The 12,655-nt window shown below is 40.1% G+C and overlaps 1 protein-coding gene across 21 annotated transcripts in view; it reads right to left on the minus strand.

Annotated features, from left to right (window-relative positions):
* Positions 1-12,655, minus strand: part of DAB1 (DAB adaptor protein 1) — a 408,602-nt gene that overhangs the window by 47,425 nt on the left and 348,522 nt on the right. For all 21 annotated transcript variants that reach the window (XR_004752815.1, XR_004752814.1, XM_035333021.1 and 18 more), the window contains 2 exons: positions 9,617-9,756; positions 7,609-7,707 (listed from right to left, as the gene is read on the minus strand). Coding sequence is in view for 19 of the 21 variants with exons in the window: in XM_035333021.1 (XP_035188912.1) it covers positions 7,609-7,707; positions 9,617-9,756 (239 nt within the window). In the remaining 2 variants the exon portion in view is untranslated. The remainder of the gene's footprint in view (positions 1-7,608; positions 7,708-9,616; positions 9,757-12,655) is intronic.

A 12,655-nucleotide genomic window follows, 5' to 3' on the forward strand; every position in this document is an offset into this window, starting at 1 on the left:
TGTGAAGAATAATACAGAAGTACCAGATGAAGATTTGTGAAGAATTCCCCAAAGTCTGATGGGCAGGATGGGTAGAGGCTCAGAGTTGTTTATTTGAGAACTGAATTAATGGATGGTGAAAGCTGGCACTGTGGAATGGCTCCCTGGATGAGGATGAAGAGTAAAGGAGCCATGAAGAGCCTGGAAACGAAAACAGACGGACTATGGGTTGATAAAACAGACAAGGCAGATTCAGCATAGGAATACAAAGAGAAGCATGACATGATCAAAAGAATAAGCTGAGACAGCAATCTTGGCAGTCACGACAGATTCCCAAAATAAAAGTCACATTTGTCAAGGACAGAGAAAAGGACAACAATTGAGACACGAGATGAAGAGAGGCAGAACTGTATTTTAACTGTAAGCATGGCAATGAGCGCTGTGTTTCAGAGTAGTTACGAGGAATCTGTAAGATCTGGAGTTGCCCTAGATGTGGCAATCGAAAACAAGGTTGAGTCAAGCAGACTGCTGAGTTTACAGGGCTAAATAATAGATGATGCTGATATTTTCCTCCGCACTCAGAAAAGAAGGTCAGAGAAAGACCTTTGGGAGTCAGGATTAAAAGGCCTGTTTTAGCCATGTTAAGCTTGATCTGATGGCTAAACACGCAAGGAAAGGGCTGGAAGGACAGGTCAACATTTGAACAGAAGGAGATGGGTCTGGCATCGTTTGGTTTGACACAATAACTAAATTTATATTCGCAAATGAAGTAAATATTGGTAAAAAGCATAGCAGCAGAAGAAAAAGAGATCAAGGACAGAGCCCAGGAAATCCCACATGAAAACTGCAGGACAGAGAAAGTAAAATTAGAAACACAGGAATAAAACCCAGAGATAAGACATATGAAGACCAGGAGCAAAGACTTTATTCACAATTGTATTGGTAAGTTAATGATGCTAATGCAGTGCTGCAGCTGAGGATGATCACAAAGAGGCCAGCAGGAACCTGGGGAAGACAAATTTTAGGGAAATGAAGAGGATGAAACTCACCTCCGGGAGGTTCTGGTCTAGACCTGGAAAGAGCTCCAGGCAGGGACCATCACAATTTTCTGCAACACACCATGCTCCGGCAAACACCAACATTCAATGAACTAATCATACCCTCTCTCCTGCTCACTGCAGAGCAAGTACAGAACAGATAACACAAGTTCCTTCTTTTATTTCTATTTTTAAATATTTGGAGACGTTCAGTGATAGAAACTTGACAGTTTGACATTTCATCTGCTCCAGCACATGTGCTTCAAGGAATAATTACAGAGCCATAATCATACCTCGATTTCTGGTCAAAGATGCCAGAACCAACAGATTTCCAGTAAAGTCAAGAAGTACCTTTGTTACATTTTAAATGAGGGATCTTCTGCCAACAGCGAGAATTTTAATCTTGCTAAAATTTTCTTTCAGCCAACGTTAGCTGTCCTGTTAGCAATCTATCAGCATAATTAACACTGTTCTCATCAAATGGAGAAGAGCACCAAATACTGGGGTTATCAGCACAAAACTGCCATTGTCTCTGATGAACCTGGAAAAGGCTTTATAGGAGCCTCAGCAACAACTTTAAAAAATCTGTGCAGTGTAAGGTCAAGAGAGCCTACTAGGTTGGGAAGGTGGGCAAGACCTAGAAATCTAAATAGTGACTGGGTCTTATCACAGCCGTAACAAAAACTCAGCTTAAAATAACAACCTGAGGCCAGGAGGATTATAATCGCCCATTACAGGTGAAATTACTTGGATGTAGTGAAGATTTGAAGCAGAAGCACACCTCCTTTTTTAGCATTTCAGCACAATCACTAGTTCTGTAGCCAGCAATAAAAGGCAAATTCATTGCTTTTGTACAAAATGCTACAGACAAGGTCTGGTCCCCTAGCACACAACAGGGAGGTATTATGCATAGAGTAACACTCAGGCAGGTAAACCCTGCTCGGCATGAGATTCACATCACTGTCCTCAAAGATGCTAGGTTAGAATAAAGGATGGATAAGACGGATGAGAATTGATATATATATATATATATACGTACACAGTTTTCCTTCCTGAATTTCATACTGCCAGAAAATGGCTACAGATTAAATTCATAAAACATGAGTAACACACTGCAACACTTCTCTGCTAAACTGTAACCCAATCAGACATCTACAGTTTTCCCAGAAATGTTACAAACCCACAGGCTGTGCCCAAGCCCTGCGTTTTCATAACGATATGGGTCAGCATCTCTGAACAACTGATACTCCCAAGTGTACAAGAGACAATGAAAATGAAACTCACTCTTGGGGTGCTGCATATAACAAAATAAGAAAAACTGGTGAAGTGACTGGTGTCTTCATGGACTGGGTTACAATCCAGGTATTTACAGTATTTCTCACAAACAAAAGCGGTACAGATATAGGATGACTGGGTGACTGCAGCATCTAGCTATTTCCTCTGTAACAGTGTATAGTTTACACAGAGATATACACTGCAGTATATTCGGGTAATTTCCATACTCGTGAGCTGACACAGAATTTTACTTCAACAGAAATAATTCTTTACTTAAAGCCAATTTGTAAATTTTTCCTTTTGACATATTTCTCTTTTACAGTGTCTCGGTTTTCCATCAAAGTCAACGGGGTACTGCAATTAGAGCATGAATTTAAAAGCATACCTCATTACATGAATGTAGAAGAAAATGGTTTCCCTAGTATTTTATAGAATTACATTCTTGTTCTTAAATACATTTTTGTAAAGTAACCTACAGTAAACAAAGATTTATTGTTACATTAATAAACAATGAGACAATTACAGCCTCTTTACAGAGACCATATTAGTCATGCACGTGTAATGAAGCATTACTAAGCTATCACAGGGAGATAGCCTGATGTGTGTGATTAACAAAATAATACTCATAAATAGCTAATGAACAATGATGGTCCTTTAAAAATGGTGCACATCCTGCTATATAGAGAGTTATGGGGTTTGTTGCTTTCTAAGGAACACATTAACCGCCAGGCTCCACCCTGACAAGGAGCATATTAAATGCATTATGCGACTATTTGCATTTTTGCCTTCTGCAGAGCATCCTTTTGAAAATATAAAAGCCAACGAGCACAGCACACATTTCAGCTTGTGTGGTACTGTGCTTGAAAGATGACATCTTGAGATCGCACCAGGGTGTAGGGGGAATACAGCAGAACAAATGGGCAAAAATTATTTTCATACAACATGCAGGCATGAAATCCCTTAAGTAGCACTGGCTAGAAAAAGTTTGGATATCGTAATACATGTGGTGGATTTTTAAATTTTAAACAGAATCGTATCTTCTCTTAAAATTATGTGCATATTTGGAGAATGGATTCTGGAGAAGTGAAATGGCATGGATCGCCAACAAGCCATAGAAGAAGAAAGGGTACATTCATTAGAAAAAATAAAAAAAAGGAAAAAGGGTCAAAGCCCGTGTGTAAGGACTATTTTTAGCACGCAGCAGGAGAACATCCTGTTAGAAAACTAAATACAACTTTGGATTACACAGCTAATTTTGGAAATTTAACAGCAGCTCAGTGGTGTAGGGGGATGGTCATCCTTTTTGCTCCTCATTATAAGATGAAAAGCCAGACTGGATCTTTTGCTAATGCTTAATTTCACTGATTTTTTCCTCTATGATCATCATTTTTTGAAGGATTTTTTTTTTTTTTTTAAACAGAATAACATGGAACATGTTCCAAAATGATTTTTTTTTTTTTTTTTGCGTCTGACTCTGAGCAGCCTGCTCCAGGAGCTGAGTTAGTCAACATACGGGGTGCACGAACTGCAAACGTCCAGGGTGAACTCTGCTGAACAGGACCTTGCCCATCACTTTCTAAATATATTGACTAGCATCTGAAAAGTGTATGAAGGGACTTTAGATTAATCCACGGAATAGAATTAAGGAGTATATGAGCTGAGTGTTATTAATATTATTTAAGGAATTCCTTTTACAGTGCTACAGATGCACTAAGTTGCCTTGTGTCCGCAGTGCAAACTCATAGCAAGTCCTTCGTGTAGTTTTCTTGGTGAGATAAATTATTCCCCAATGTTATTCCATTTTCAGCCTAACTTCCCTTCATGGATAAATTTACTCAAAGGGCAGAACTCCTGATAGCTGGAATAATGGCATTATTAAAATCAATATTATTTGATGAATATTAGGTCTGCAACCTATCAGAGCTGTAACGTACAGGGGGGGAAACCATGCTTATGATTTTCAGTAGTAACCTAAGTACAGACCTTCATCTGTAATGAATTATGGAGCAATTCTCCTAAATCATTTGTATGAAGTCAGCTATGACATTGCCAATTTTAAAAAATTTGCTAGTTTTGAGCTACAAATTGATTTTTTATTGTGATAAATTAAAATCCAATAGTAGCCAACAAGATACTAACATACAGAAGCCTACGTTTTTTTCAGAATATTTTTTTCTCTTTTATGTCACATCAGACTGCCACCGTGGCAGACATGATAGCAATAGAAAATGATAAAAACTAAGAAAGGACATTCTAGAGATGTAAGTAGCCTTTCTAAACAAACAGCAAATGAGTACTGTGACCCAAAACATCATTTTGGGAATCCCAAAATTACAGAAACACAACTAAGGGAGGAAGCCTTGGCAGAGAAGGCAGTTGAAAGAGGAGAAAGCACATGTAAGATTGCCCAGGCTGATTGCCTAGAAAAGGCATATTTTTCTCCATGTTGCACAGATCTCAACATCAGTCTCCCAACTTTATAAACTATTAAGTTTACATGGGTATAAGAGGATCTATCAGAGCATAATAACTTTTCTTTGCAGTCCCTTTCCCTCCCTTCCCATCAAGAGCCAGGTTGAGCAGTCATGCATCCCCAGTTTCACAAGGCTGAGAGTTTCCCTACAGGTTTTAAGTCAAGAATGGGATTATCAGTGCCTGGCACTGCCCAGTTGCATTGTCCTTATTTTGCCTTATAGGAAGCTCTACTTCACAGCAATAACGCAGCTTTCTTTAGGGGTGTAGTTAGCATCCAAATATCAAAATTAGCCTCCGTAGATGGTCTTATTTACTGCTACAACAGCTCATATCTCTTAACTTAACACCACAACAAACCAAAGCCAAATAAGTGAGAAACTACTCATCACCCTGAATGTGTGCCTCATGCTGTAGCAAGCACCTTGCATCCCGAGTGCTCCAGCAGCTCAGAGACCTGTCGGTGCCCATGCAGAGCCTCTTGCTGATGCATCTCAGAGGCTGGGGTTGCACGTGGGTACCAGCAGGAACATGAATGGGATGGCAGCTGCAGGCTGGATGGGCTGAGTGGGTCAGGGACATGAAACTGGGTTTGGGACACAGGGAAAGCCAAGTTGGGGATATAGCCGATGGGATGGTGATTGCGAGGGGCTGGCAGAGAAGTTCATGTATGCTGGCTTCAAAGGCTTGGAATAGAAATCACGACTCTCTTGCTTTCAAAAAGCCACATAAAACCTGATGGCGAAAGCACCCCGTGTCCCTTTGTCACGGTCCTGTTTCAAGAATGACAAGCCAATAGTCCTGTACATCACTCCAGCAGCTCAGGGGCAGACATCTGGAAGGTGGATTTAAAGCTTTCAGCCCATGCCTCAGTGAGTGAGTGACAGGGTTGCTGTAAGGATGATATATTTATGTCAGATTTAGAGTACAGGGTGTCAAAGTTATGAAATCTTCGAAGGAGCCTTGTCATGTCCCCACCTCACTAGCTGCAGATATGAGAGTGTGTGGGACACTGCAGGAAAGGCACTTTGGATGAACTATACCTTTATTTCTAAACGCATCGCCTTTTCTCAGTGCCATCTTATGAAAATAAATTGAATGTTTGTGAAACACTCAGAGCTCAGTGCCGCAGGACGAGTCTCTCTCTCTCTTCTTTTTTATTTCCCCAAGAAAAGACTAAACAGAAAGTAACTGTTGCCTTATGCCCTTTTCATAGAGTGCGGTAAGGCAGCAGGCTGCACGTAGAAGAAAAAGAAAACAAAATATGAATATACTGTTCATGGAGTGAACATGAACACTGCTCTGTGCACTGAGTGAAGCTGATAGTCTCTAACAAAACATAACAAAAAATAGGAAGTTATGTCATCACATAATTAAAAACTATTGTAATGCCTGCATATTAGAGGACCCAGTCACGACTGCACTGGCAGCCTAATCCTGACATTTCCTATCTTCTGAGCACAGGCTGTAACCTCAGCAATGTTCTCCTAAACACTGCTTTTGTATGCATACTTTGCACATGCTGTACACAACACTTTCCAAACGAGCTTTTCATCACTAACTGCTTGTATTATGTATCAGTGAGCTCAATGACATTGATTTTCTAATAATATAAATTAACTGGCAAAGATAATTTCATCTATCATCAGTAGGGTTTTATTTCTGGCACCATGTTAAATAGTTAATCTTTCAAAAGATTAAATCAAGAGCCTTTTAAAATTCAAGGCAGAGCTTAAACTGCTGTGAAAATCTTCCTAATTAGGATTAAAACAGTTTGTGTGTTGTGTCTTTGTATCTAAGTAGTATAATGTTTTGCTTAGGTTTCTTCTTTCAAAGCAGTTTAGAAAAAATCAGACATGCTAATTTTGTGGCATAAAAAAATGCATGTGACACGGTCGTCTGCAACTTCCTTGACCTGGGCAAGTCACTGCTTGGAAGCCTCAAACAGCCACCTCAGATTTTCAGATACCTTGTACCTCCCATCCCATACAATATATTGTATGGGATTTTCTATCAGTGATGATAAAAAGGTGTCAATTCTCATGTTTACTGCATATCTGACATAAGACTCATTGCTGCTAACAGGAGTATAGTGCACTGTGGTGATGATGACCACACAGTTCTGGAATTCCAGATCTGAGAGAAATTCTTAAGATTCCTCTGGGACACCTCTGAAGCAATATCAGTGTGCAACTCCTGGTGCCCTTCCCCTTTCTCTGGCATCAGTGGGAAAAACAAGTTTCACTCTCCTGGGCTTGCCCACAGCTCCCTGTCCCAGCTTGTTTTCTTCCCATGACACAAAGGCCTCAAATCCAAACCAATCCCAATCCTAATCCCTTGTCAACACACTCTCAAAAGTCATTTGCCCGGTACTGCCAAGGTGTCTAGAGCAGCATCCAGAGGAGTGGCCAAGGCTGGATGAGAAAACCCCTATGGGCACAGTTACCAGTCTATAACTGGGACTGCTGAAGTCTTTTCCAAACAGGGAGATGATGTCTCCAAGGAGCAATTTTGTGATCTGGCAGAAGGAAACCACATCCTCTCCTGCCAATTTCTGGACCAAGAACTGCAAATGTTTATGCACCTAAGGAGCATTTGTGTACTCAAGTAATTTTTTCTGCAGAAGGCAAGACAAGGCTTTACAATAAACCACATCCCCATGCTACACTTTACACCTCAGTCATCTAATGGCTTGCTCTGATATATGATAACCCTTTATCAAGCTTGTCAGATGCTTTATGTGTGCCTATACTGGTGAGATATTACTGCCCAGCTAGGAAATACTTTTAAAGGAACAACCATGAAAACATTCATTTTTGTTCCATTGTACGATCATTTTACTTACCCCTGTCTTTTCGTCAAAGATTTTGATTCCTCCAAAGGAGACTGTTAAGAAGATTTTCTGTTTATGCTCTCCTTTCGAACGAGCCGCAGCAACAATTCCCTATAGAAACAAAGAACAGGTTGGCTGGTTTCATTATTTCCCTAGTTTTGTGTTCTGATAGGTGCCCAGAGCAAAGCACAAAGATTTGCTTGTGGACGATTCATCGCCTCTCCGGGAATATTTAAGGGCTTTTCAGGAACAGTACCCTGCTTGCTTTTGGCTTCCTCCCTTTTTTCAAGGTAGCGCATCTTTTTTATGCTACCCACAGACCATTTCAAATGTGCTCCCACTTCCAGTCCCTACACTAGCTAATCCTCTGTGAAATTTGTTTTCATGGAAGCTGAAGGTCATTTCTAGAGCACTTTTTCTGGCTGCAAGCTATTCTGTTTTCCCTTAAAAAAAATAAAAGAACAAAAAAAAAACAACAAAAAACCAACAGCAACAACAAAAAACAGAACAAGCAGTGAAGGAAAAAAAATGTCCATGCCTTTAGCTTACTTCATGGATACACACTTACTGGAATAAGCAAACTGAACTTTTTATAGAAGAAAAATGTTCTTTACTAAATCAAACTACACCTCTACTGTAAAAAAACACTGGCATACAGAGGTAGTTTTTTTTCACGATCTCAGGCTTTTACATTGTAAGTGAACTTGCTGATACACAATTCATATATTATCCTTCCACAGCATAGCTATAATAGTATCTCCTATTTCCACCTTCTCAGGAGCCTGGCTGCCTTGATCAATAACACTGTACTCAGATGAAATGTAATCAAATTAAATAGCAAATAAATAAAAGCGTTTAGCCTTTATCTGATGCTCTGCAATTTCAAAATGTTTTAAGACCTTCCAGAGGTCATTGTTCCCATTACACAGGCATGAAAATTAAAGAGAAAAATGGAGTGATTTGTCAAAAGCTACCCAAAACATTATTCCTGGCCCTAAAACTCCTGCTGTTAGACACTTAAGTTTCCTAGTGCTAAGGTGCCTTACATACAAACAGGAACTTCTAATGGTTCCATTCCTGAAGAGTTTCAGTCATCTCACAGTACTATTCAGATCAATCTTGCCAGTAAGCAAACAGGTATCTGTCATCTTGGAAGTGTGAAAATGGTAATCCATGGAGGAAAGAAACAAGAAGGCTCACCCAGCAGAGCAGTGACAAGTCCCCCAAATTGCTTCTAGGAACTATGGAAGGATGTGAAATACCCAGCGTGCAATCAAAACAGACACAAATATTGTGGCAGACGCGGTAAGTCAGTAGAACACCTTTTAGAACAAATTAATTTTTGCTTGCCATAAAATGTTAGCAACTCATTTGTAAATTATCTACCAGATCTTTCTTTTAGATTGCTGAACCATGAAATGTGTGTCACTCTTTGCTGTTTGCTCACAAATAAGCAACCTGTACTTGCGTGCTCCCCAGGACTGGAACCCCTGCTCTGTCCTCTCAGGGCACGACCTGTTTTGTAGCCCCTCAGTCCTGCTGTTATGGGTACAAGACATTCCCCTCTCACCAAGGACACCAGTTCCCCTGTATCTCACCCCCTACAACCCACACCATCACTCCCCCCTTCCTGCCTGTCCCCACAGGAGCTATAGTTCAAGGTAAGGCTGTAGTTGATTAGCACTGTCATAAGAAGTGTTCTGATGTATTATTTTTGCTCATCGTGGTTTGCCTCCCCTTTTGCATACTAAAACTATTCCATTTGTGGATGCGTTGTTTATAATTTGTGGACAAATTGCAGCGGTGTCAATCATGAACAACTGCTGAACTCTGAGACAACCTATTAAAATTAAACTGGGATGAGCAATACCAGCCAGGAGTTCATGTAAAATTGACTGATTTTGATACATAATTAACCAGAGCGTGGTTCAGTGTCGGGAAAAGAGAATGAGTGAAAGTTCAGGCTGAAAATTCGCTCCCCTTGACTCTGTAATGTTAAAGATTAAAAGTGGCACCGCACCTTGAGCTTCATCATGGAGTCTTGGCATAACTTGTCTCCTCGGGCGGCAGAAACCTCATCTATCCCAATCAGTTTTGCTTTGTATCGGACACCGTCACCCTTAAACCTCTTTATTAAAGTGGCTTCACTGCGATCCTGACCTGAAAAGACATAAGGGAAACAGGGAAATTTGCAGGCGTGCAAAGGCAAATAAATGAATAAATACTCCCAATTAAGTGGCAAATTAGATCCAACTCCTAGCTCAACACCTCAGCGTGCGAACATTTGAATAAAATTAGAAGAAATGTACAAGTTCAATAAAACCTTTTGACCTTACTACCTCAAATGAATTCTCAGTGGAATTGTTGCCATACAAAATCTCCTGCACAAAATTTGCACACAAATGAGGTTTACAGAAGTACGAGATAAGCCTGAATCAGACCTCATGGATGTGAAAACTTCTGATCTGTGCGGGTTGTTTTAATCCCCATACACTTGAGAATTCTTCATTTTGCAGACAAAACTCTAACAGAAATACCCTGCTATTTCCTTGTATACCAACTTATCTAACCGTATCAGCAATATTCCCACTATTACCATTTAAATAATGAAAAAACAAATGATGTTATTTGCTTGAAGAATATTGCTGCTCTAAAACCTGCACAATAAATACCGTCTCCTTGTCCCATTCTTTCTGTTCAGAGTTATACAGAACCCACATCACTACCAGCATCGGCTCTCACAGGCTCGTCCTGAGAAGCTAAATAACAGCATGAGATGTTTCTTAATAACAAAGCAATCACAGGTTAAGCTAGCACATCACTGTTAGGGGCAACGTACATATATTACACAGCCCAGACTAAACTGAACCATCTAACGACAATACCACAGCAATCCATGAAAGCCACAGTTTTGTAAGGAGACTGTAGAGAAACAAGCACCTCTCAGGTTTTTGACCCTTCCCCAAGTATCTGCAGAGGAGTCGATTTTGTGTGCTAGCTGGAAAAATTGTTAATTAGGTAATCAGTCTTCCTAAAATTGATTACACATATATTCTTGCTAGGATCTCAAAACACCAGCAATGAACCATGAGTAACTGCAAGCACACAAGTAGCCAAACCAACGCCCAGAGCACTGATGTTCAAGTGCAAGATCCTAACGAATTGGAAGTTTCTGGGCCCCGACACATTCCACCAAAACACTTGCCCAACCATGGACCAAAGTTGCTGAGATTTCTACTAGTAATACCTTGGAGCTCTAGTCCGCATAACTGAACCAAATTTAAATCTAGATTTAGACACCTCTATCTGAGAATTTTGGCCCAAAGTTTCTTCAGCTTCTTCCTATTTGAAGGTTAGATTTAAGCACAGAAAAATACCTCTAAAAAGAACAACAACAACAACAAATCTGATTTCAATTGAATAGTTTTTGGCAAGCAGGAAAGAAAGTTTGGAGGAAAAAGTTATTTTGTTTTGCATTTCTATTAAATGCACCTTTGGCAGCTGTCAACACTCGGGTCAACTTTGCTAGTGTTACACACACACACACCAAGTGGATAAACAAACTTGGCTCAAAACTGTGGAACTGAAATTTCTAAAATACCATTATGGAAAAAACTAGAGCGTGTATGAGCAAGAAAGAGTTCTTCCAAATGAAGAAACTCCTTTGGCTCTCCTTCACCCAGAGGACAGCACAGCCCATGCCATGAACTAGTGATGGACTAAATGCATGTTAAAAAAATAGAGCTATTTTAAGCATATTGAGGTCTTTGGGTGTGTTTGAGCATGCAAACGCCATTTCTTTCAATGACAAGTAGCAGCTCAGAGCAATGTCTTAATGCTTTATTTAGAGCTCTTTAAAAATAAGGCAGCTGATGAGTTTTGCTGTCATAGTTCAGCGGTCACCCAGCCATTTCCCTTGATTTGTTTCCAGTCCTGCTCCCTAAAAGGAATTAAACAGAGGCTGAAATTTCATACATGACATTTCATTAGAAACATTAATAAGAGCAAACGAACAGAAACCTACAAATGAGACAAAAACTATGAATCCAAAACTCGAAGTAACACTGACAGCATGCCTCAGGGAAATGCCGAGGCAGATGTTGGCACTGCCAGCTGAAAACGATGAAAAAACCTTTTCCACTTTCAGCCCCCAGTGTGGGGCAGGAGGGAGAACATCTGGAGACACAACAAACTACAAGGATAACAGTGGACTTTTCCGTATGTTTTCTATACTTGTGAAGATACCCTGTTGATTTGCAGTAAATAAAATCCAATTCCAACAGCTTTCTCGCCAACAATTTTCAACCTTACATCTTCATTACAGCAGAAGGCAGCTGTTAGCTAATACTAATATCGCTGTACTTGGAGCACGTAAGTGTTCAGGAGTGCTTCCTGGGTCTGAGTCACGGTAACCAGCTTGCATTCATCCAGTTGTTTGAACATTTATACTTATTCCAACCTATGATCTATTTTTCAGAATGAACGTAAATCCATGACATTAATAGCCCATTCAAATACAACTTATGGCTATGTTTGCTTATGCACAAGTCCCATGTCAATTATGACCCAGATTAAGTAGGATAAAGTGCTTTCGGGATAAATGACTGGGAAAAATCATCAACCTGAAAATGATGTCAATATTTTAAACTGTGGTGGAAACTGCAAATTACTAGAGACTACAAATTCAGCCATAAAAACCCTAGAGCAATATGTCCCATGAAAAAGCAACGCACATGCGCACTACCCTATATTAAAAGCCAGCCATCTGCAACACTTCCTGCTCCTCAGCGCACGTCCCGATCTCCCTCAATCTATGTACATATGGATTTCCAAATCCTGGTGCTGCAACTTGCACTGCAAAATTTTCCCCCTGCTTGGTAAATTACCTTGTGACAAACACCATCAGTGCAGCTGATTTTATTGCCCTCTCAGGATATGAGATGTACATGGGGCAATGCTTCATTTGCACACTGGCCACTGATAAGATTGTCTGGGCTCTCATCAACGTCTCACCATAAAAAACAAATTTTTATTTAAATGACAGTTCATGAACAAGATC

The sequence above is a fragment of the Oxyura jamaicensis genome, chromosome 8 (genome assembly GCF_011077185.1).
Source record: "Oxyura jamaicensis isolate SHBP4307 breed ruddy duck chromosome 8, BPBGC_Ojam_1.0, whole genome shotgun sequence".
In the NCBI taxonomy this organism is placed as follows: domain Eukaryota; kingdom Metazoa; phylum Chordata; class Aves; order Anseriformes; family Anatidae; genus Oxyura; species Oxyura jamaicensis.